Below are 24,230 nucleotides of genomic sequence, written 5' to 3' on the forward strand. Positions count from 1 at the left end.
GGAAGTGTGAAGAGAGGGGGAAAGTTATGATTTGTGTCTGTTCTTGAGCTTGTGGGGACAAAGGAATGGGGAACTTTGAAGGGGCAAATAAAAGGGGGATGTCTGGGGACAAAAGATTGGAGGCTTTCAAGGAACAAAAATGTAGGAGTTTTGGGAGAAGAGTATGGAATTTGCAGGGATAGCGATAGGAAGAATTTGCAGGGGTGTGGAATAGTATCTTGTTTGAGAGGTTTTAATTACAAAAAACTTGTTTCAGAGTAGCAGCTGTGTTAGTCTGTATCCGCAAAAAGAGAAGGAGTACTTGTGGCACCTTAGAGACTAACAAATTTATTTGAGCATAAGCTTTCGTGAGCTACAGCTCACTTCTTTGATATAAATTATCCAAGATATAATAAAGGATGGGGGTCCCCTGGTTTTGCATGAGGTGTTCTGTTTAGATGACACTACTGGAACAGTCTTGATGCAGTTTTCTCCAAGGTGTTAGAGATGGCAATAATTGGAAGGAAATGGGCCAGGATACTGTGTAATACTGCTGTTTGCCTCCCACCCCAAAACCAGATTGAATAGTGTCCTCGCTGTACTCCTATATAAGATGATGCTCGTTCTATGGTATTGATCCCCCTGTTACACTATAGTGTCCCTGTGAGTTGTTCTTACTGTGGGAGTAGGCCCCAAGCCAGTACCGAAGCCGATGATATCTATGCTCAAATGGATTGAGAGTTTTCTGAATTGGCTTAGGATTTTGATTACGATGGGCTTCTCTCAGCTAGTGGTGCTCAACTCTTTCAGCTGCATGACCTGCATCCTGGTCATGGTATTTAGTGCTAAAAAGGAAATTGTGCTGCTTTTAAGATGGTTTACAATAAGAAGTTTAAACTGTGAGCTGGCTTAGCGCTCCTAGCTTTTAAACCGAAATGTTCCTCAGAAAGCAGAGGGGAGCAGAATATCAGTGTTGCAAGGTGATCACCGGCATGGCACCTTCTGCTGGTTGTCTGGGAATTAGCTCTCCAGAGTATGGAGCGCCTCCTCCTGGCCAGTGTCTCGCCTGCCGCTGGCCCCCGTGTCCCTCCTGGACCCCGGTGCCCCTTTACCTTGGGGTCCTGCCCCCTGGCAGTGCCCCCACACTCTAGGTCTCCTCTCCAAGGGGAACCCCCAAACCTCTATCCCCACCTTGTCTCAGTGGCTACTGCTAGTCATCTAGCCCCCACTCACTGGGCAGACTGCAGTCTGTCATGGCCACTCATCATTGGGAAGGGGTTAGAACCTGCTGCCTTTGCCTATCCTCAGGCTGCCCCTCTCCAGTCCCAGTTCCTTTTCATAGGCCTTCCTCAAGGCCTGCAGCCTTGGTGTTTGCCAGGCTGGAGTCCCCAGCGCTATTCCCCAGCACTGCTCTGCTCTAGGTCCCTTGTTTCCAGGCAGCTAGCCCTTCCCACTCCAGGGCTAGAGTGAGACTCCTACAGCTCCTGGCCCTCAGCCCTCTTATCAGGCCAGCTGTGGCCTGCTTGGGGCGTGGCCACAGCTGTGGCTGCTTCCCCCAATCAGCCTAGCTTTTCCCAGCCTCAGCCCTCTGCAGGGCTGCTTTTACTATTGGCTCCTCCAGGCAGCCCTCTCCCAGGACTGTTTTAACCCCTTCAGGGCTGGACCGGGGTGACCACCCCGCTACAATCAGCATGAAAACCTTTAATGGTAAAGAGGAAAATTCCTAAGGCGGCTATTGTGAATGTGGGGTGCAGGTGGAGACTCCACCAATTATGTGAAAAGAGCTCTCTTCTGTGAGGTGTCAGCTGTATGGCATACTTGTAACTATATCCCCCAAAATACCTCAGTGGCATATTGGAACATGGCTTTGGGTAATTGATGTTCAGCTACACTAGAATAGGGTTTAATGAAAGAAGCATATGAGAAAATTAAAGGTACAGGGCTATCTGAAGAAATAGGAAACACTATTTTGGGAGGGGAGGGGAGAGGCATGGCAAAGGAGAAAACATGATCTGGCGCAGCTCACAGTTCCTGGAGCATCTGGTTTAGCCTGCAGCATGTGCATGTAATTGTTTACAACATATCATTTTAAGCTCAGTCTGTTTAGTCAGTGTGCACGTCTTAGTCATCGTAAGAGAGATTTCTTGGATCTCTCTATCAAGTAGTGGTTTGACCTGATTTTTCCACCTGACTGAAAGGCATTCAGAACATCCATATATCCATATGAAGCTTAAGTCTCTGCCCTCAACAGTGCATGTATTTTCAAAAACGTTCTGAGATGTAATTTGACTCAAGAAGGTTTAGGTTTTAGTGGTTAATAGTGTAATAGCTCCTTTTAACAGAAACCTCTGCAACACAAGGATGAGTAGCAAACACCATACCAAATCCATTCCAGAAGGCTCTTTGCCACGGGGATTGCCTGGTCAGGAGAACATGTCAGGAGCCACCACTTCAGATGCTGGCAAGCTGGTGAGGAGGCCTCACTGTACTGTGGAAGAGGTGAGTCCAGATACAGTCAGCTTTTGAAATAGGGTCCACTCATTTTTGTTGTCACTTCTGAGTTTATATAATGGGGAGACCTCTGAGTATTGAGGTGGCAAGATGTGAAATTGGATACAGTGAACATTGTTTTTTTGAAGCAGCATGATAGTCTTGAGCTGAGAAAGTGCCTTGCAGTGAGACTTAAAGCTCAATCTATTTGGATGATCAAAAAACATGATAGAGAGGTGATTTCAGAGTAGAAGTATCTTTATGGGGGAAAACGCTAACTACTAAAAGGTTCTTCAGTGGAGAAAAGCATAACAGGAACCAATGGCTGGAAAACGAAGCCAAAGTCAAATCAGAACTAATTCAGAAATATTTTAAGTCAGGGTGATTAACTATGGGAACAAACTACCATGGAAAGTTGAGGATTCTCTATCTCTTAATGTCTTCAGATCCAGTCTGGATGCCTTTTTGGAAGATGCTTTTGCCAAACAAGTTATTGGGCTTAATGCAGGGGTAACTGGGTAAAACTTAATGGGCTGTGATGTATGGGAGATCAGACTAGATCTGATGGTCCCTTCTGGCATTAAACACTGTGAAAAGTGTCGAGGGACGTGATCGTTCCCCTCTATTCAACATTGGTGAGGCCTCATCTAGAGTACTATGTCCAGTTTTGGGCCCCACACTACAAGAAGGATGTGGAAAAATTGGAGAGAGTCCAGCGAAGGGGATTAGGGGTCTGGAACACATGACTTATGAGGAGAGGCTGAGGGAACTGGGATTGTTTAGTCTGCAGAAGAGAAGAATGAGGGGGGATTTGATAGCTGCTTTCAACTACCTGAGAGGTGGTTCCAAAGAGGATGGTTCTAGACTATTCTCAGTGGTAGAAGATGACAGGACAAGGAGTAATGGTCTCAAGTTGCAGTGGGGGAGGTTTAGGTTGGATATTAGGAAAAACTTTTTCACTAGGAGGGTGGTGAAACACTGGAATGCGTTACCTAGGGAGGTGGTAGAATCTCCTTCCTTAAAAGTTTTTAAGGTCAGGCTTGACAAAGCCCTGGCTGGGATGATTTAATTGGGGATTGGTCCTGCTTTGAGCAGGGGGTTGGACTAGATGACTTCCTGATGTCCCTTCCAACCCTGATATTCTATGAAAAGTGGTGTTTTTGGTGGGGTGGGAGCTCACCAAAAGTGGATTCCACTTTCTCTCAACTCTAGTGAACGTGGCAGTTCCACAACTGGAAATGGTAATAAGGGTGTAGATATTTGTTTATCATTGACTTACCTTCATCTGAATGTGATAGACAGTAGAAAGCTGCTGAAAACTGGGATAAGGATGAAAATTATACTCCATGCTATAATGAGCATGAGCCCATTTTCAGCTTAGCAGCTTTGGTCATGTGATTCCTGCTTAAATAGGACTAAAGATAAACTTCACACACTGTAACAACTGTGTAGTATGCATTAAATTTAATTACAAACTTCACTTTTTCTTGATTTTTCCCTCTTAGGGTGTACAAAGAGAAGAGAGAGAAAAGTACAAACTACTATTGGAACTAGTAAAGGAAAAATATCCTAGAAACTGCTCCACTCCCAAAGCTGTAAACAATTGCAAGTAATTTCACGTTATATTCCAGCCTTTTTACTAGTAACAGTGACTTCTCTTGAGAGGCAAGAAGGGACATCAAGTCACTCTTTTAATGGGCACTCTGGTGGTGGTTGTTGGCAACATTGGATCAATTTGTTGCAATCCACAGAACTCTGTTGATATGATCCAGGACAGATGCTTTGGAACAGACCTTTAAACCTTTTGAAATGCATCCAGTTGTGTATACTAAAGTTATCTGTGGCCTTTTATTTAAAAAAAAAAACAAAAACACAACTCCCCCGCCCCCCCCAAATATTTAGCAGAAGTGTACAAAAGATGAAGAATCACAAGTTGCTGTGGGTGTCTGTCTTCTCCTCCTACCTCTTTTCTGCTTCCTATGTTGTATCTGCACTAGGAAACTTCCTGCCCCTTTCTGAGCACAAGTGCCTCCAGTGATGTAATTTCTACAATGAAATCCTATATTAAGTGCTATATGACAATGTAGTTGGATTTGGGGACTTATTTTCCCTTCCACTGAATGCTTTTTATGACTCTTATGCTGCTGATGTGGAATAGACATATGCTGTGAAGGAGCTAATGTTTTGTCTTAACACAGCCTGTTCTGAGGCCTAACTATAGTTTAATGAATACGTGATCTCTTCCAACTTCATAAGAAATTGTCATTTTATAATTTTACAATTTTTCAATCTGTGGTAAGGCCAAAAGACCATGGCAATCGTGCATGCATGCATACATACAGAGCTGAAATTCTTGAAGGTGACCTGCAAAGGAAGGGAAAACTTTTTGTGCCTCTGTGTTGTATGAAGACCTTGAGAGGTTTATAAAGAGAGGTTCCTTTTCTGAACAGAAACTCAGGTTTTGTCTGCCTGCTTTTATGGAATGCTGAGGCTGTCTGGGAGCTAAGGGTTTGTCTAAACACAAGCTGTACCACTTAACTATACTAGTATAGTTAAGTGGTACAGCTTAAGTGGCACATCTCCTAGTGTGGACATGTTTTTATAAAGGTATAAATGAGCTTAGACAAGTATAGCTGCTTTCCCTTATGAGAGGGGAAATAAGCTATACCAGTCTAAGTACACTTTATACCCTCAAACTGCATCCACCCTAGGGCATGGTACAATTTTAACTGGATTAGTAAAAAATCAAGGAGTACCTTAATGCTCTAGAACTCAGACTACTCTAAGATCACAACAACAAGTCCAAACTTCCTTCTTTCGCTGCCGGAAGAAATGAATATGTATATTGTACAGACAGCTGCAGATTAAAAGAAAATAATTGTTTGATTACTTCTGATGTATTTAAATGATACAGAAAACAGTAATTCAAATGATATAGTGGAGTACTTAATTCTTGTTCTCTGGACCTTTTTTAACTTCATCAAATGAGCAGGCCATTGAAGATGGTCAGAAGTCGTCGTCTTTTTTTTTTTTTTTTTTTTCCCAAATGAGACCATTAGCTTAGGGTATGTCTACACTTAAACCACTGCAACGGCACATCTGCAGTGCTTGCAGCACAGACACTATCTACACTGCTGGGAGAAGTCCTCCCATCAGTGTAGGCAAGTCACCTCCCTGTTGACCTACCACTGTCTACACTGGGGTTAGGTCAGCATAGCAATCTCTCTCGGGGTGGGGGTGGATTTTTTTTCACACCCCGAGAGATGTATTTGTGCTGATTTAAGTTCCCAATGTCGATCAGCCCTTAGAAAGAAGAGTTAAAGACCCAGTCAAGGTTTATGCAGGGCATAACGAAAACATCTTGTCATACAAAATGAAACAGAATGGCTACTCAATAAAATTAATACTAAGCCTGTTTAAAAGAGATACTATTTCATATACTATGTAAATAGCCTGTAGAATTTGCTGTCTAACAAAATCAAATTCTGTGCGCGCACGTGCCCCGCCCCCCCCGGAAAAAAAAAAGTAGACATTCATTTTGGCATAGTGAAAGGTAATTATGCATCGGGATGTAAACGTTGTACAATTGACTAGTTGCTTTTCTACTGTGTGTGTGTGTGTGTGTGTAAGCATTGCTGGAGCAGGAATATTTCCATTAATGCATCAGTAGGCCAATTCTGGTTTACCAAATTCTGTTGCTTTAACAGTGATCACTTCTAGCATTCGGTACCACATGGTTGTGTAGGAGCTAAATCCGTTACTTTAGTGGATTTGCATACGATGGTGATAGATAGGATATGTATGAGCTCCTTTGAAAGAAATTCTGACACTTTTCTACTTTTTTCTAAATCTTGCTGTACCAAAGTTCTCAAGGTTGCCTCAAGGAGCCAATGAAGACTGGTGGCCACGTGGAAGAAAGATATGGAGTGAGAGTGCCTCCATTTGTGACACCAAGGAATGGTAAGTGCGGATAGACATCATCAAGTTGGGCGTATTCTACTCAGTGAGTCTTTTAAATGAATGAGAGTTAAGTTTGCAATAGTGAAGTTGCAAAGGTTGAGACTGATACCTTAATTGTGCCTTTCTGCATGTATTAAGTCTAATTACACCAGACTTGTATATATGCAATACATTAGCCTTTAATAGTCCCATCATGTTATATATAAATGCATGTAAAAATATGGAAGCATCCATGTCAGAAAGTTGTTACAATTCTGTTTGCTATTACTATAAAAGCTGTTACTTCTGTTTATCTGTCTTTCTGTACAGAACAGCTTGTCTAACAAGTTGAAAGACATAATACTTAACTTTAAGGCCCTTGTACTATGCGGGGGTTGGCCAATTAAAATTGTCGCCTTAGGAGGGGTCGGTGGGATGTTGCCCAGGCTGTACTCAGTAAGGGTGGTGAAACGCTGACCTCCAGTGAGGAGATCGTCGAGAGATGGAAGGAGCACTTTGAGAAACTCCTCAACCTGATGGAACAAGATTAATACTGGCAGTTGGGTCCTGAAGATTATCCATCAGGGATACTCCATACAGTTTCTTTCCTCCTTTTCTCTCAAACCCTGTTTCCAGTCGTCGTCCTGGGACCACTCACTAATTGATTCTTCATCAGGAGGTGACAGAGTGCATCCCACCTCAGTACTAAGAGCGGGGTTCTACTCCCCATATTTCCTAATTCTCCAAAAAGATGGAAGGTGGAGACCCATCCTGGACTTTCAATAACTCAACATCTTTATCAGAAAGCTGAAATTCAGGATGATTATTTCGCAAGGGATGTGGTTCGCGGCTTCTCATCATGAAGGACATATATTTACATGTGGATGTTCACCCATCCCACAAGAAGTTCCTGTGTTTCATGGTGGGAGAGGAACACTACCAGTTTTGGATCCTCCCCATTGGACTCACTACAGCACCCAGAGTATTCAGAAAAGTTTTTTCTTTGAGGTGGCAGCCCAGGTGAGGCACCAGGGCTACATGGTGTTCCCATACCTGGTAGGCTGATCTTGTCAGGAAGTCATGTCAGTGGCTGGATCTCTTCAGTAACTTCTTGCTATCTTAGGCATTTTGTATAAATGAAGAACAGTCCATTTTGTCACCCACAAGGACAATGAGATTTATAGGAGTACAGCTGAACTTAGTCTCTGCAAGAGCATTTCTCCCTGCAGATGGATTTCGTATGATGAGCAACCTGATTTCCCACATCATCCATGAAGTATGGGGCACCAATGTGTCTCACTGTTAGGTCACGTGGGGGCATGTACCTATGTGATGCCATTCACCAAACTCTGCTTGTGTCTGCAAACTTGTCTCCACTAGATTAGCAGCCAAACTGGGACTGCATCGACTCCAAATGACTGTTCCTGCCAGAGTTCTCACCTCCCTCTCCTGGTGAGGACTTTTTCAGCCCTCCCATATCAAGATTGTTTCTGAGTTCCACATAAATCAGACAATATGCTTACTGGTATTTTTCCTGAAACCCCTCGCTTATTCTGAAGACAAGAGACTTCACTCCCTTGATATCAGGTGTGCTCTGGCATTCTACCTGCAAAGAACCAAACCCATTAGAAAATCTGACTCTTTATTGCCATAGCAGAGAGATCGTGTGGGTAAGCCATATCCTCCCAGAGGATTTCTAAAGTGGGTTTTGAGATGCATCTTAGAATGCTACAAAATATGGGGGGGAAAAAAAAATTCCTGTTCGGGGGGGCATTACAGCTCCCTCCACACGAGCACAAGCTGCCTCCACAGCATCCCTATCGGATGTTCCGCTGCAGGTCCCTTGCAGGGCACCAACTTAGAGTTCTCTCCACATGTTCATGACACGCTACTCTCTAGTCCAAGCAGTAACTGCAGATGCAGCTGTAGGAATGGCAGTTCTACAGGCATCTCTGCTGCCACCTTCCTTGCATCCTTTTCTAGTCTGAACACTGTTTACCAGTCACCCATGTGTGGAATATACATAGGGACCAGCACTCTAAGAAATGGAGGTTACTTACTGTAACTGGAGGCTCTTTAAGATGTGTGGTCTCTATCCGTATTCTACCACCTACCCTCCATCCTCTCAGCTATGGATCTGGTTCGATTTCGGTAAGAAGAGAAACTGGAGAGGTGTTGACCCACACTGCCTTTTATGCCCTCGGTCGGGAGCACGAGAGGAGCTACAGACACCAGTTTGAAGAATTTCTGGACTCTGGTGCGTGCATACCCACATGTGGTCCCTATCTGCATTCCACATCTCAAAAAACCTTCAGTTACAGTGAGTAACCTCCATTTCTCTGGGTATGATCTTCAACAAGCTTATCTGTTAGCTCTGCAACTTTATGTTGGTGATTGGCTAATCAGAAAGTCATTTACAGTATAACTGGCAAATCCTAGTTTTGAACCTAATTAGTTGATTTTTGTTTTCAATTCATACTTTCTCTTCCTCCTTCCATGCAGGTATCAGAGGTGCTGAAACTTGGGGCCCGCTCTGGTCTCGGAGAAGTGATGTGAGCAGGTACAAAATCTCTCCTAATTACATTCATCCATGTTCAGCTTCCTGTGTTGTTTGGCTTCCAACTTCCTGGTATTTTTATGTTAATATCTGTGTGTGGGGGGGATAAAAGTTCATGTGCATCACCTGCAGATACTGAGGAGAAACCTCTTTGGAGGGACTTAGTAAATTATGGAACATAGCCATGTAATGGGCATCTTGTGCAGGATGGGCCACACTATATCATACTGACGACACACAACTGCATCATAGTCTTGGAGGGAGGGGAATTTAAAGCGGGACATTTGGATAGCAGGGTAAGGGACAGTTGTAGCTCTAGAAGGTGAGGAAAGCAGTGCCCAGCTAGCAGTCAAGGCTTTTAGTACTAGGGAAGGAATGTCTTTCCTCTCTTTTTTTTTTTTTTTTTTTTTTTTCCCTTGTATGAGTAGGGTTAGAGACATATGTAAATAGCTGCTTGGGAGGAGGAAGCGTAAACTCTCACTGGTTCCCACTCTGATCTACAGAAATCCTATTGCATGGTATTAGAAAGACAAGGTGGGTGAGGTAATATCTTTTATTGGACCAACTTCTGCTAGTGAGAGACACAAGCATTCGAGACACACGGGAGTTCTGGGAAAGGTGGTACTTGCATTACAGCTAAATGCAAGATGGAACAGATTGCTTAGCATAAGGTAGAGTGGCCTGTTAACACCTCTGCAGTCATTGGACAAAGGGTCGGGGCTAGCAGGTTACAGGTTGTTGTCGTAATAAGCCATAAATCCAGTGTTCGGGCCATGATTTTTAGTGTCTAGCAGAACTATGAATTTAAGCTCCCAGGCTCGTTTTTTGAAAGTGTTGTGCGCGGGCTTCCTTTGAGGATGAGGACTGCTAGGTCAGATATAGAGTGATCACTTTATGAAAAGTGTTCACCCACAGGTGATCGGTTATTTTTGTCTTTTTTTATAATTTTCATGTGTGACTTCCGCCACAACTTCAACATCCACCACCTGCTCTTTAAACTCTTTATGGAGTGATTCCACACTAATAGCAACTTCTTGGACACCACAATAAGCTTCAACAATGGAACCTTGCAGACCACGATATGCAAGAAATACATGGATCGCCACCTCTACCTTCGTAGATCCAGTAACCACCCCAAACACAGCCAGAAATCTGTTACCTACAGCCAGGCACTCAGGTACCACAGAATATGCTCTGAGGAGAAAGTCTGGAATATACACCTTAACTCAGTCAAAACCGCCTTCACCAAACAAGGACACTCCAGCAGAGAAGTAGATTGCATCATGGAACTGGACACCAGTTTATTCTGAGAGAACCTGCTTCAACACAGATATAAAACCTCCTCTGACCGCAGATCCCTAGTTGTCACCTACTGTCCCCCATTGGAATGAGTATGCGATATCCTCAAAATACAACCCAGACTCAATGGGAACCACATCCTGAAAGATCTTTTCTGAATCCCCACTTCTGGCCTTCAAACAACCCCCAAGCTTCTCCAAGCTCATAATCTGAAGCAAGCTCCCCACAGACCAACACACCCCGACCCACCAGGGCAACACCAGACCTTGACAGAAACAGATGCAAAACCTGCGGACATCTCCACCGCTACAATGATGAACACCTCCCACAGCACACCTTGGATCCTACACAGGCCTATCATAATGTGGTATACCTAATCTAATGCATTAAATGCCCCAATAACAATGTGGATGAAAGCAGACAAATCACTATGCTCTTGAATGAACTCACGCAGGAAATTTTATAAAAGATAAAAACATCCTATCACCTGTGGCTGAAGATAACTGCCATACTGGATCAAACCAGTGGTCCATCTAGCCCAGTATCCTGTCTTCTGAAGCATGTGGCATTGGCCACTGTCAGAAGGAATGAATAGAACAGGCAATCATTTGAGTGATCCATACTCTGTCGCATCCACTCCCAGCTCCTGGCAGAGAAAGTCTGGGAACATTCAGAGCATGGTGTTGCATCCCTGACAATCCTGGCTAATAGTTGTTGATGGACCTATCCTCCAGGAACTTATCTAGTTCTTTTTTAACCCTGTTACAGTTTTGGCCTTCGCAACATCCCCTGGCAACAGGTTCCACAGGTTGACTGTGCGTTGTGTAAAGAAGTACTTCAGTTTGTTTTAAACCTGCTGCCTATTAATTTCACTGGGTGACCCCCTAGTTCTTGTTATGTAAAGGGGTAAATAACATTTCCTTATTCACTTTCTTCATACCAGTTGAGATTTTATAGACCTCCATCATATTCCCTCTTAGTGATCACCTTTCCAAGTTTAAAAAACTGGGACTTTTCATCTCTCCTCATATGGAAGGTGTTCCATATCCCTAATCATTTTTGCAGCCCTTTTTGGAATCTTTTCCAGTTCTAATATAGATCTTTTGTTTTCCTCTCTCTCTGAGATGGGGCAGCCAGATCTGCACACAGTATTCAAGATGTGGGCGTACCGTGGATTTTTATAAAGGCATTATGATATTTTCTGTTTTATCTATCTTTTTTTCTAATGGTTCCTAACATTGTTAGCTTTTTTGACTGCTACTGCACATTGAACAGATGTTTTTAGAGAACTATCCACAATGACTCCAAGAGCCTTTTTGAGTGGTAGCAGCTAATTTAGACCATTTTGTACATATAGTTGGGATTTTCCATTGTGTATTGGCATTTATTGACATTTGAATGTCACCTGCCATTTTGTTTCCAACTCACCCAGTTTTGTGCAATCCTTTTGTAATACTTCGCAGTCTGCTTTTGAGTAATATTGTATAAAGTCCAGATAGTTGTCTATAATTTTTGCCACTTTGCTGTTTACCCCCTTTTCGAGATCACTTATAAATATGTTGAACAGCACTGGTCCCAGTACAGATCACTGGGGGGCACCACTATTCACTTTCCATTCTGAAAATTGACCATTTATTCCTGCCCTTTTCTTCTGTCTTTTATCCAGTTAACAATCTAAGGGTATGTCTACACTATGAAATTAGGTCGAATTTATAGAAGTAGGTTTTTTAGAAATCGGTTTTATATATTCGAGTGTGTGTCCCCCCACAGAAAATGCTCTAAGTGCATTAAGTGAATTAACTCGGCGGAGCGCTTCCACAGTACCGAGGCTAAAGTTGACTTCCGGAGTGTTGCACTGTGGGTAGCTATCCCACAGTTCCCGCAGTCTTTGCTGCCCATTGGAATTCTGGGTTGAGATCCCAATGCCTGATGGGGCTAAAACATTGCCACGGGTGGTTCTGGATACATATAGTCAGGCCCCCGTTCCCTCCCTCCCTCCGTGAAAGCAAGGGCAGACAATCGTTTCGCGCCTTTTTTCCTGAGTTACCTGTGCAGACGCCGTACCACGGCAAGCATGGAGCCCGCTCAGGTAACCGTCACCGTACGTCTCCTGGGTGCTGGCAGACGCGGTACTGCATTGCTACACAGTAGCAGCAACCCATTGCCTTGTGGCAGCAGACGGTGCAATAGGACTGGTAGCCGTCATCGTCATGTCCGAGGTGCTCCTGGCCGCGTCGGCCGGGAGCGCCTGGACAGACATGGGCGCAGGGACTAAATTTGGAGTGACTTGATCAAGTCATTCTCTTTAGTCCTGCAGTCAGTCCTATTGAACCATCTTATGGTGAGCAGGCAGGCGATACGGATTGCTAGCAGTCCTATTACATCATCTTCTGCCAGGCAGCCATGAGATGTGGATGGCATGCAGTCCTTCTGCACCGTCTGCTGCCAGCCAAAGATGTAAAAGATAGATGAAGTGTATCAAAGCAAGAAATAGACCAGATTTGTTTTGTACTCATTTAATTCCCCCCCTCCCCTGTCTAGGGGACTCATTCCTCTGGGTCACACTGCAGTCACTCACAGGGAAGGTGCAGCGAGGTAAATCTAGCCACGTATCAATCAGAGGCCAGACTAACCTCCTTGTTCCAATAAGAACAATAACTTAGGTGCACCATTTCTTATTGGAACCCTCCGTGAAGTCCTGCCTGAAATACTCCTTGATGTAAAGCCACCCCCTTTAATTTTAGTTCCCTGAAGCCAACCCTATAAGCCGTGTCGTCAGTCGCCCCTCCCTCCGTCAGAGCAACGGCAGACAATCATTCCGCGCCTTTTTTCTGAGCGGACGCCATACCAAGGCAAGCATGGAGGCCGCTCAGCTCACTTTGGCAATTAGGAGCACATTAAACACCACACGCATTATCCAGCAGTATATGCAGCACCAGAACCTGGCAGAGCAATACCGGGCGAGTAGGCGACGTCAGCGCGGTCGCGTGAGTGATCAGGACATGGACACAGATTTCTCTGAAAGCATGGGCCCTGCCAATGCATACATCATGGTGCTAATGGGGCAGGTTCATGCTGTGGAACGCTGATTCTGGGCTCGGGAAACAAGCACAGACTGGTGGGACCGCATAGTGTTGCAGGTCTGGGACGATTCCCAGTGGCTGCGAAACTTTTGCATGCGTAAGGGCACTTTCATGAAACTTTGACTTGCTTTCCCCTGCCCTGAAGCGCATGAATACCAAGATGAGAGCAGCCCTCACAGTTGAGAAGCGAGTGGCGATAGTCCTGTGGAAGCTTGCAACGCCAGACAGCCACCGGTCAGTTGGGAATCAATTTGGAGTGGGCAAATCTACTGTGGGGGCTGCTGTGATGCAAATAGCCCACGCAATCAAAGATCTGCTGATATCAAGGGTAGTGACCCTGGGAAATGTGCAGGTCATAGTGGATGGCTTTGCTGCAATGGGATTCCCTAACTGAGGGATATGGGTTCCGTCTATGGCCCCACCAATCTTGGCACCGGAGCACCAAGCCGGCAAGTACATAAACTGCAAGGGGTACTTTTCAATAGTGCTGCAAGCTCTGGTGGATCACAAGGAACGTTTCACCACCATCAACGTGGGATGGCCGGGAAAGGTACATGACGCTCGCGTCTTCAGGAACTCTGGTCTGTTTCAAAAGCTGCAGGAAGGGACTTTATTCCCAGACCAGAAAATAACTGTTGGGGATGTTGAAATGCCTATAGTTATCCTTGGGGACCCAGCCTACCCCTTAATGCCATGGCTCATGAAGCCATACACAGGCAGCCTGGACAGTAGTCAGGAGCTGTTCAACTACAGGCTGAGCAAGTGCAGAATGGTGGTAGAATGTGCATTTGGACGTTTAAAGGCGCGCTGGCGCAGTTTACTGACTCGCTTAGACCTCAGCGAAACCAATATTCCCACTGTTATTACTGCTTGCTGTGTGCTCCACAATATCTGTGAGAGTAAGGGGGAGACGTTTATGGCGGGGTGGGAGGTTGAGGCAAATCGCCTGGCTGCTGGTTAGCGCAACCAGACACCAGGGCGGTTAGAAGAGCACAAGAGGGCGCGGTACGCATCAGAGAAGCTTTGAAAACCAGTTTCATGACTGGCCAGGCTACGGTGTGAAAGTTCTTTGTTTCTCCTTGATGAAACCCCCCGCCCGTTGGTTCACTCTACTTCCCTGTAAGCTAACCACCCTCCCCTCCTCCCTTCGATCACCGCTTGCAGAGGCAATAAAGTCGTTGTTGCTTCACATTCATGTATTCTTTATTCATTCATCACACAAATAGGGGGATGACTACCAAGGTAGCCCAGGAGGGGTGGTGGAGGAGGGAAGGAAAATGCCACACAGCACTTTAAAAGTTTACAACTTTAAAATTTATTGAATGCCAGCCTTCTTTTTTTGGGCAATCCTCTGTGGCGGAGTGGCTGTTTGGCCGGAGGCCCCCCCACCGCGTTCTTGGGTGTCTGGGTGTGGAGGCTATGGAACTTGGGGAGGAGGGCGGTTGGTTACAGAGGAGCTGTAGTGGCAGTCTGTGCTCCAGCTGCCTTTGCTGCAGCTCAGCCATACACTGGAGCATACTGGTTTGATCCTCCAGCAGCCTCAGCATTGAATCCTGCCTCCTCTCATCACGCTGCCGCCACATTTGAGCTTCAGCCCTGTCTTCAGCCCGCCACCTCTCCTCCCGGTCATTTTGTGCTTTCCTGCACTCTGACATTATTTGCCTCCACGCATTCGTCTGTGCTCTGTCAGTGTGGGAGGACAGCATGAGCTCAGAGAACATTTCATCATGAGTGCGTTTTTTTTTTTTCTTTCTAATCTTCACTAGCCTCTGGGAAGGAGAAGATCCTGTGATCATTGAAACACATGCAGCTGGTGGAGGAAAAAAAAAGGGACAGCGGTATTTAAAAACACACATTTTATAAAACAGTGGCTACACTCTTTTTCAGGGTAAACCTTGCTGTTTACATACATAGCACATGTGCTTTTGTTACAAGGTCGTGTTTTGCCTCCCCCCCAGCGCGTGGCTACCCCCTCAACCCTCCTCCCTCCCCGTGGCTAACAGCGGGGAACATTTCTGTTCAGCCGCAGGCAAACAGCCCAGCAGGAACGGGCTCCTCTGAGTGTCCCCTGAAGAAAAGCACCCTATTTCAACCAGGTGACCATGAATGATCTCTCACTCTCCTGAGGATAACACAGAGAGATAAAGAACGGATGTTGTTTGAACGCCAGCAAACATACACTGCAATGCTTTGTTGTACAATGATTCCCGAGTATGTGTTACTGGCCTGGAGTGGTAAAGTGTCCTACCATGAAGGATGCAATAAGGCTGCCCTCCCCAGAAACCTTTTGCAAAGGCTTTGGGAGTACATCCAGGTGAGCCGCGAATGCCAGGGCAAATTAATCCTTTCACATGCTTGCTTTTAAACCATGTATAGTATTTTAAAAGGTACACTCACCGGAGGTCCCTTCTCCGCCTGCCGGGTCCAGGAGGCAGCCTTGGGTGGGTTCGGGGGGGTACTGGCTCCAGGTCCAGGGTGAGAAACAGTTCCTGGCTGTCGGGAAAACCGGTTTCTCCGCTTGCTTGCTGTGAGCTATCTACAACCTCATCATCATCATCTTCGTCCCCAAAACCTGCTTCCATGTTGCCTCCATCTCCATTGAAGGAGTCAAACAACACGGCTGGGGTAGTGGTGGCTGAACCCCCTAAAATGGCATGCAGCTCATCATAGAAGCGGCATGTTTGGGGCTCTGACCCGGAGCGGCCGTTCGCCCCTCTGGTTTTCTGGTAGGCTTGCCTCAGCTCCTTAAGTTTCACGTGGCACTGCTTCGGATCCCTGTTATGGCCTCTGTCCTTCATGCCATGGGAGATTTTGACAAAGGTTTTGGCATTTCGAAAACTGGAACGGAGTTCTGATAGCACGGATTCCTCTCCCCACACAGCGATCAGATCCCGTACCTCCCTTCAGTCCATGCTGGAGCTCTTTTGCGATTCTGGGACTCCATCATGGTCATCTCTGCTGATGAGCTCTGCATGGTCACCTGCAGCTTGCCACGCTGGCCAAACAGGAAATGAGATTCAAAAGTTCGCAGTTCTTTTCCTGTCTACCTGGCCAGTGCATCTGAGTTGAGAGTGCTGTCCAGAGCGGTCACAATGGAGCACTCTGGGATAGCTCCCGGAGGCCAATACCGTCAAATTGTGTCCACAGTACCCCAAATTTGACCCGGCACGGCCGATTTAAACGCTAATCCACTTGTCAGGGGTGGAGTACGGAAATCCATTTAAAGAGCCCTTTAAGTCGAAATAAAGGGCTTCATCGTGTGGACGGGTGCAGGTTTACATCGATTTAACGCTGCTAAATTCGACCTAAAGTCCTAGTGTAGACCAGGGCTATGAGAGGATCTTCCCCCTTTTCCTATGACTGCTTACTTTGCTTAAGAGCTTTGGTGAGGGACCTTGTCAAAGGCCTTCTGAAAGTCCAATTCACTGTATACACTGGATCACTCTTTTCCATATGTTTGACCCCCTCAAAGAATTCTAGTAGATTGGTGAGGCATGATTTCCCTTTACAAAGCCATATTGACTCTTCCCCAACGCATTGTGTTCATCTACGTGTCTGATAATTCTGTTTTACTATAGTTTCAACGAATTTGCCTGGTACAGAAGTTAGGCTTACCAGCTGGTAATTGCCAGGGATCGCCTCTGGAGCTGTTTAAAAAAAATTGGCATCATAATAGCTAGACTCCAGTCATTTGGTGCAGAATGAGATTTAAGTGACTGATTACGTATCACAGTTAGTAGTTCTGCAATTTCACAAGGTAAGGTATTTCCAGCAGAGAGAGAGGGAAGTATTGTTACCATTATACAAGACACTGGTGAGACCTCATCTGGAATACCATGTGCAACTTTGGTCTCCCTTGTTTAAAAAAAGATTAATTCAAACTGGAACAGGTGCAGAGAAGGGCTACGAGGATCAGAAGAATGCAGAACTTACCTTATTAGAGGAGACATAAGGAGCTTGGCTTGTTTAATCTAATCAAAAGAAAACTGAGTGGAGATATGATTGCTCTCTAAAAATACATCAGAGGGATAAATACCAGGGAAGGGGAGGAGTTATTTAAGTTAAGGGCCAATGTCGGTACAAGAACAAATGGATATAAACTGGCTATTCAAAAAAGGTTATGCTTGAAATGAGACCAGTTTCTGACCATCAGAGGAGTGAAGTTCTGGAACAGCCTTCAAAGGAGAGCAGTGAGGTGGGGGGGGGTGGGGGAGAATCCCAACTGGTTTCAAGACTGAGCTTGATAAGCTTATGCAGGGAGTGGTATGATGGGACTGCCTACAATGGCATGTGGACCATCTGTGACTGCTAGTAGTACATATCTTCAGTGGCCAGGGATGAGAAACTAGATGGGAATGGCTCTGAATTACTACAGAGAATTCTTGCCCAGCTGTCTGACTGGTGGGTCTCACCCACATGCTTGGGGTCTAACTGATTGCCGTATCTGAGGTCAGAAAGGAATTTTTCCCCAGGTCAGATTGGCAGAAACCTTGGGGAGGGGGGAGGTGCCTTCTTCTAGAGTGAGGGTTGACCTGCTGGTTTGAACTTGAGTAAATGGTGGATTCTCTGTAACTTGCAGTCTTTAAATCATGATTTGAGGACTTCGGTAATTCAGCAAGAGGCTATGAGCATATTTCAGGAGTAGATGGGTGAGGTTCTGTGGCCTGCAATATGCAGGAGGTCAGACTAGATCAAGATGGTCCCTTCTGTCCTTAGTCTATGAATCTGAGTGGCTATTTAAATAGAAGTCTTCTGTTTGTACACCTTGTGCTATAAAAGTACAAAGCTGTACTTTCTATAAAACATCTGGGGGTACCTAACCTGGATATTGACTGTCTTATCACACTAGATTGAATTTGTCTTCTAATGTACAGTGGGTTTAGGATCCAATACAAGTCTTATTATCTATGGTTCCCTTTTTAAAAAAAAAAAAGAGAGAGAGACTTGGATCAAAAAGAAACACGAGAACTTTTTCATTTTGGAGCATTTATATTGATAGAAGTAAAACCTGTCCGTCTATAATTCCTTGCACAGTAACATGCTGCACTTCGGATGCTGTATGGTTTTCAAGGGTAAGCGTCTTCTGGTAAGGATAGCAGCTCCCCTTGCAATCTTATAAGAGTCTCAAGTAAACTTATTCTATCCACCCACTTTAAGGCCATGTCTGCACTACAGTGGCACAAGTCTGATGCTGTGGCTGTGCTGCTTTAGCACTGTGCTGCTTTAGCACTGTACTGTTAGATGCTTCCTACTTGGACAGAAAAACCTCTTCTGTCAATGTAGGTAATCCACCTCTTCAAGAGACAGTGCTAGGTCAACAGAAGCATTCTTCCATCAACCCAGTTGGATCTACAGTGAGGTTAAGATTTGACCCAACTCTCATACAGGGAGTGAAATTTTTTTCAGACTTGTAACTAGGTTGGCCTAACTATCTGGATGCATACCCTTCAGGTAAACTAGTGCTTTCTTTTCATGGGGAATTTTTCATTTATATTGTAAAAGACTTTTCAATTCGTGATTGTCGTGCATTATACCTTAACTTTAAGCTGCATCTTGTATCCTTATTTTAGCCATGCTTTGGTACTAGCCTCAGTCCCCTACTTTTGATGGGTATTTCCAGATTTCCTTCCCTTCGTCTTTCCCTTCTTCCTCAGCTGCATCCCCTCAAAGTATTGATGCTAGAGAATGGGTCAAGTTAAACTCTTGTTCTTTTTGCACGTTAGCCAGATTCCAACCCCACAGAGAGCATTTCCCAACCCTCCCCACACAGCCCTGACTCCTTACCCCAAAGGTAACTTACTAAGTAAATATAAGTTGTGAAACTCTGCCTGTTTTTGTCTCTAAGATCTCAGATTTCAGCGGAAAACTCACAAGAGCCTAAAATGACGCTTGGGCAGAAAAATGAAAGGGTAAGTTTGGAAGCTCCAGCTTTTTTCCTCTTTTGAAAAATGTGATATCCTATAACTAAACTGTGCATTCAACCCTAACTGTGCACTTCCATACTTGAGCATATCACTGAACAATGTGCTTAATCCAGTGGCATATGGCTTTTGTGGTAGTGTGGTCTTTCTGAGACTTACAGAAGATAGTGATGGTGGAAGACCCCTTGTGATTCTTGGCTGTGGTCAGTATGCTGCATCTGCTCAATTTCTCTTCTGTCCATCTTGGAAGCTGATGGGCAAACCCTCAAACATGCAGCATTTATTGGAGTTTATCCACATCACTATAGGGTACACTATTGCATCATCAGTCCTTTCTAAATAGATTTTGCTTTGCTTGCGTGGGTTCTCTTCTCCCCTCCCCCCCCCCCCCCCCCCCGACTCTTGTCTCTGAGATTTGGCTTGGTGCCACAGTTAAATATCCAGTTTGTAAACCAGGTAAACTTTTTTCTAACTACTAAGATTCTTTCAGGGTTGCTGCATTTTTAACTAATTTTAATTTTAATTTTCATTTTTCTAAACTAGAAATACAACACCCACTCTGCTTTATATACAGTTGGTTGTGTTCACCTGTATTTCGCTTGCTGCATGGGTGGGAAGATGGGTGTGTCTAAAATCTATTTAAAAAATAGGCTAAGATGGGATATCAGAAAAACTTACATTGTCTAAAACTTAGAGAAGTACCAAGCTTGGATACAAAACTGTCTTTATTGTCCAATATCCAGCCTATGTGGGATACTCAGACTTTGTTTTTTTTAAACAAAAAAAACCACACAAAAACTAAATCACCTTTGTAGCCCTTTACAGTGGCAAAGAACCTCCCAAACATAAACTGATGCTATAGATCTCCACCCTAGTAGACTTTTGATAGTCTCATAAACAAACTAGAGAAATATAGCCTAGATGAATCTTCTAAAGGTGGGTGCGCAACTGGTTGGAAAACTGTACTCAGAGTAGTTACCAGTGGCTCACAGTCAAGCTGGAAGGACATATTGATTGGGGTCTTGCAGGGATGTATCCTGCTTCCAGTTCTGTTCAATATCTTCATAAATGATCTGGATAATGGCAGAGAGAGTACACTTCTATACAATTTGCAGACAATACCAAGTTGGGAGGGGTTGGAAGTGCTTTGAAGGACAGGATTAGAATTCAGAATGATCTTGGCAAACTAGAGAAATGGTCTGAAATAGGATGAAATTGAATTAGGACAAATGCACAGTACTGTGCTTAGGAAGGAATAATCAATTGCACAAATACAAAATGGAAAATGACTTCCTAGGAGGAAGTATTGCAGAAAAGGCTTTGAGGGTTATGGGGGATCACAAACTAAGAGTCCACTACAATACTTTACTTTTGCAGAAAAAAAACTACTAGTATATCTCAGAATAACTGGGTGGAGTGTTGTAAGGAACACATAAGTAATTCTGCTGTACTCAGCACTGATAAGGCCTCAGTTGGAGTACTGTGTCCAGTTCTGGCACCACACTTTGAGAAATGTGGAAACTCCAGAGGAGAGCAACAAAAATGATTAAAGGTCTAGAAAACATGACCTACAAGGAAAGATTGGAAAATTTGGATATGTTTAGTCTGCAGAAAAGCAGACATAACAGGGACATATTCTTCAAGTATGTAGAAGGTTGTTACAAAGAGGAGGGTGATAAATGATCCTCCGTATCCACTGAGGACAGGACAAGAAGTAATGGTCTTAAATTGCAGCAAGAGAGATTTGTTAGACATTAGGAAAAACTTCCAAAATTTAAGGTAATGGTAGTTAAGCACCAGAACAAATGTACCTATGGAGGATATGTAATATCCATAATTGGAGGTTTTAAAGAACAGGTTAGACAAACACCTGTCAGATGGATACTTAATCCTGCCTCAGAGGAGGGGACTGGACTAGAATGACCTATTGAGGTCCCTTCCACTCATACATTTCTGTGATTGTCTTCCTGAGTCTGAAAATGTCCTGAAACACTTTCCTCTCACCCACTTAACTGCAGTGGGCTATTAGCGCTAAATCCTAACAACTTCAGTCGAAAGCAGCAGTTCTCAAACTGTGCATCAGGACCCCAAAGTGGGTTGCAATCCTGTTTTAATGTGGTAGCCGGGGCTGGCTTAGACTTGCTGGTGCCTGGGGCCAAAGCCCGAGCCCCACGGTCTGGGGCTTCAGCCTTGGGCAGTGGGGCTGAGATTGCAGGCCCCCTGTCTGGGGTTGAAGCCCTTGGGCTTCGGCTTCTCCCCCTGCCCCAGGGTGGCAGGGATCAAGCAGGCTCAAGCGTCAGTCTCCAGTCCTCCCCCTCCTGGGGTTGTATAGTACTTTTTCTTGTCAGAAGGAGATCGTGGTGCAATGAAGTTTGAGAACCCCTGGTCTAAAGCATTTGAAAATTGGCACATTTAATGGAAGTGTGCTCAGTCCTAGCAATACCTCACCTGACTCCTAATGAGAGCTAGACTGAGTGTTTAATTCGATCAGTGTGGAATCTGATGGTCGTGAGTATTTGCTGAGTGCTTTCACTTGATATTTGAACAAGACTGTCACATTATGCACTGCAACAAATCATAACTTCCTGGTTACATGCTATTGAGCTTCCTTTTGTGCACAGAGATGGCTGGAGGCTGACCTGTCAAAGGAGGTGTCAGTTCGGTTATGCCTGGGCAGTAGGAGCTCTGCTGTAGCCAGAAGGCCAACTGCAGTTGAGAGAGAACAGAATTGCCCAGGCCCAGAGAAAAGCACAGAGCGTCTTCCTGAGCTCACAGAGGTACCATGCCTTTTTTGGCTTTCTGGTTTGGAGAGGTGAACTAATGGAGGGAATCATTTGGGCACAAAAAACCTACAAAAAAGCCAATCTGACATTAGCTAATGTACTAACCATGTTCAAAAGGGATCAGGGATTCTAGGTGCCCCTTCTTAAGTGAATTTTGTCTGCTAGTTGTACCTTCTAATCACTTGGAATCAGGCCATTCTTTCCAATCCACTAACATCTGATTTGCAGGGAGCTAGCAAAACAAATGGCTGCTTTTGCTCATTCCTTTATAAACTACCTGATTACTTACTTTCTGTGCATACCTTGGTAGATGCTACAATAGAGGAGACAAGGGCATTTTCCTTACTTGTTAGCTCAGCTCAATCAAAAATAGAATTTATTTATTTTTGGTCCACAGATCAAAATCCCTTTTCTACCAGCAGTGAAACTAAACATTACTTAGACTTCTCTCTGCATCAATGACCGTTCTAATAGTGTGTAAGATCAGATACAGACTTCCTAACTGTCAACATGGCCTCCAATACAGCCACTATAACGTTCCCTTTCATTCCCACTCGGATATGTCTGGGGGAATTAGGTTAGTCTTGTGTTTGGGCTCCAAAGGTCACCAAATCTAGACTCTTGTAAACTAAAGGTGAGAAATGAGTTTGAGCTGAGAATGCCCTGCTATCAGCCCCAATCCAATTAAACCAAGTGGTGGTTGGCTGACTTCTAGTGATCACAAGGGCTACAATATTGCATGGGGGACAGGTGGTTTTCTCTTTGAAACTATCTTTTTATTGTCCTTTCTTCCGCTGTGCTCTGTTGTCTGCTGATGTGCATGTTTTGCGTTTTTCTATTTCTGCGTGCTACCTATTTCTTATTCTGACTTAACTGCATTGATTGACTGTGAAACACTTGCAGTACTGGTTTTAGTGTTTATTGAATTATCGCAAGCCTCTTAAACTCCCATTATCCCTTTTAATCCTTAAGAAAATGACTGAACTTCCAAACAAGAGCCAGTGTAAACATATCCATGGTTCTGAGCTGGGGTAATCTGATAAATCAAAATGACTTAAGCTATTTTAAATGGCGCTTCAAAATGTAACCATCCAAGTAAATATCATGAAGTGCAGGCATCTGTGTGTTGTACCTTAATGTACAAACTTAACAGAAAAAGCTACCAAAGCTAACAATCCTCTGCTCTAAAACTAACAGTGGTATTCTTGGCCCCCCGGTGGCACTGTATGGTCAAGCTCTTCCTCCTTTAGCAGGCTTAATCCTCTACTGGATTTCACTTTAAATACTTTTTTCAACTTAGTATGATGCACCAGTTGGCCTGCTCAGCATACACTCTAATTCAGGACTTTCTCGCTAGTCACATTGTGAATTGCTCATTTCAGGACATGGAAAGAGAAATCACTAATGCATTAGGCCATGGCCAGGAGGATGAGATCTTGAGCAGCGCCTTTAAATTAAAGGTCACCCGTGGGGATATCCAGACGCTGAGGAACCATCACTGGCTCAACGATGAGGTAAAATTAATCCAGTAGGAATGTTTGTTTGTTTTTTGTGTTCTGCATGCATATGTATTAAAATGTGCCCCCCAACTTTCTGACATTTAACTGCTGACAGGCCTAATTTTCTGATCCACACCTTAGTTCCTACAGGAATATCCATAGGGTTCTGAAAGCTGGGCCTTTAAGAGGGAACAATACTCCTGAAAATCTCTATCCCTATACTATGCTGCTTTCAAGAGTTAGCAGTAACTTAAGATCAGATTTGACTTTGGGGAGTGGGTGAAATAACAAGTGTTTTTTAACACAGGACTCGAAGGAAGGAAGTTAGTACAGGAGTCTTAGAACTTGAGTTGAAGTCAGTGTGGTCTTTTAGACTGAAAATTCTGAAGAGTCCAGCAGATAAAGCTTTAACTTTAACAGACAAATATGAGTGTGTCTCCTTCATTCTCTGAACTCTACTCTCTCTATTATATAGGTAATTAATTTCTACATGAATCTTCTGGTGGAGAGAAATAAGCAGCAGGGATTTCCAGTGCTTCATGCTTTCAGTACTTTCTTCTACCCCAAACTAATTTCTGGGAGTTACCAGGCAGTAAAAAGATGGACCAAAGGTGTGGATCTCTTCAAGCAAGACCTCATCTTTGTGCCCATTCATCTGAGGGTACACTGGGGATTAGTGG

At 44.3% G+C, this 24,230-nt stretch overlaps 1 protein-coding gene across 1 annotated transcript in view; it reads left to right on the top strand.

The window, feature by feature from the left end:
- The window catches only part of SENP2 (SUMO specific peptidase 2), a 52,963-nt gene that overhangs the window by 23,948 nt on the left and 4,785 nt on the right, over nt 1-24,230 (top strand). The window contains exons 6-13 of the mRNA XM_074964128.1: nt 2,322-2,478; nt 3,975-4,078; nt 6,335-6,429; nt 8,911-8,968; nt 19,193-19,256; nt 21,890-22,045; nt 23,434-23,565; nt 24,026-24,229. Of these exons, the coding sequence (XP_074820229.1) occupies nt 2,322-2,478; nt 3,975-4,078; nt 6,335-6,429; nt 8,911-8,968; nt 19,193-19,256; nt 21,890-22,045; nt 23,434-23,565; nt 24,026-24,229 (970 nt within the window). The remainder of the gene's footprint in view (nt 1-2,321; nt 2,479-3,974; nt 4,079-6,334; nt 6,430-8,910; nt 8,969-19,192; nt 19,257-21,889; nt 22,046-23,433; nt 23,566-24,025; nt 24,230) is intronic.

The sequence above is a fragment of the Natator depressus genome, chromosome 9, assembly GCF_965152275.1.
Source record: "Natator depressus isolate rNatDep1 chromosome 9, rNatDep2.hap1, whole genome shotgun sequence".
NCBI lineage: Eukaryota > Metazoa > Chordata > Testudines > Cheloniidae > Natator > Natator depressus.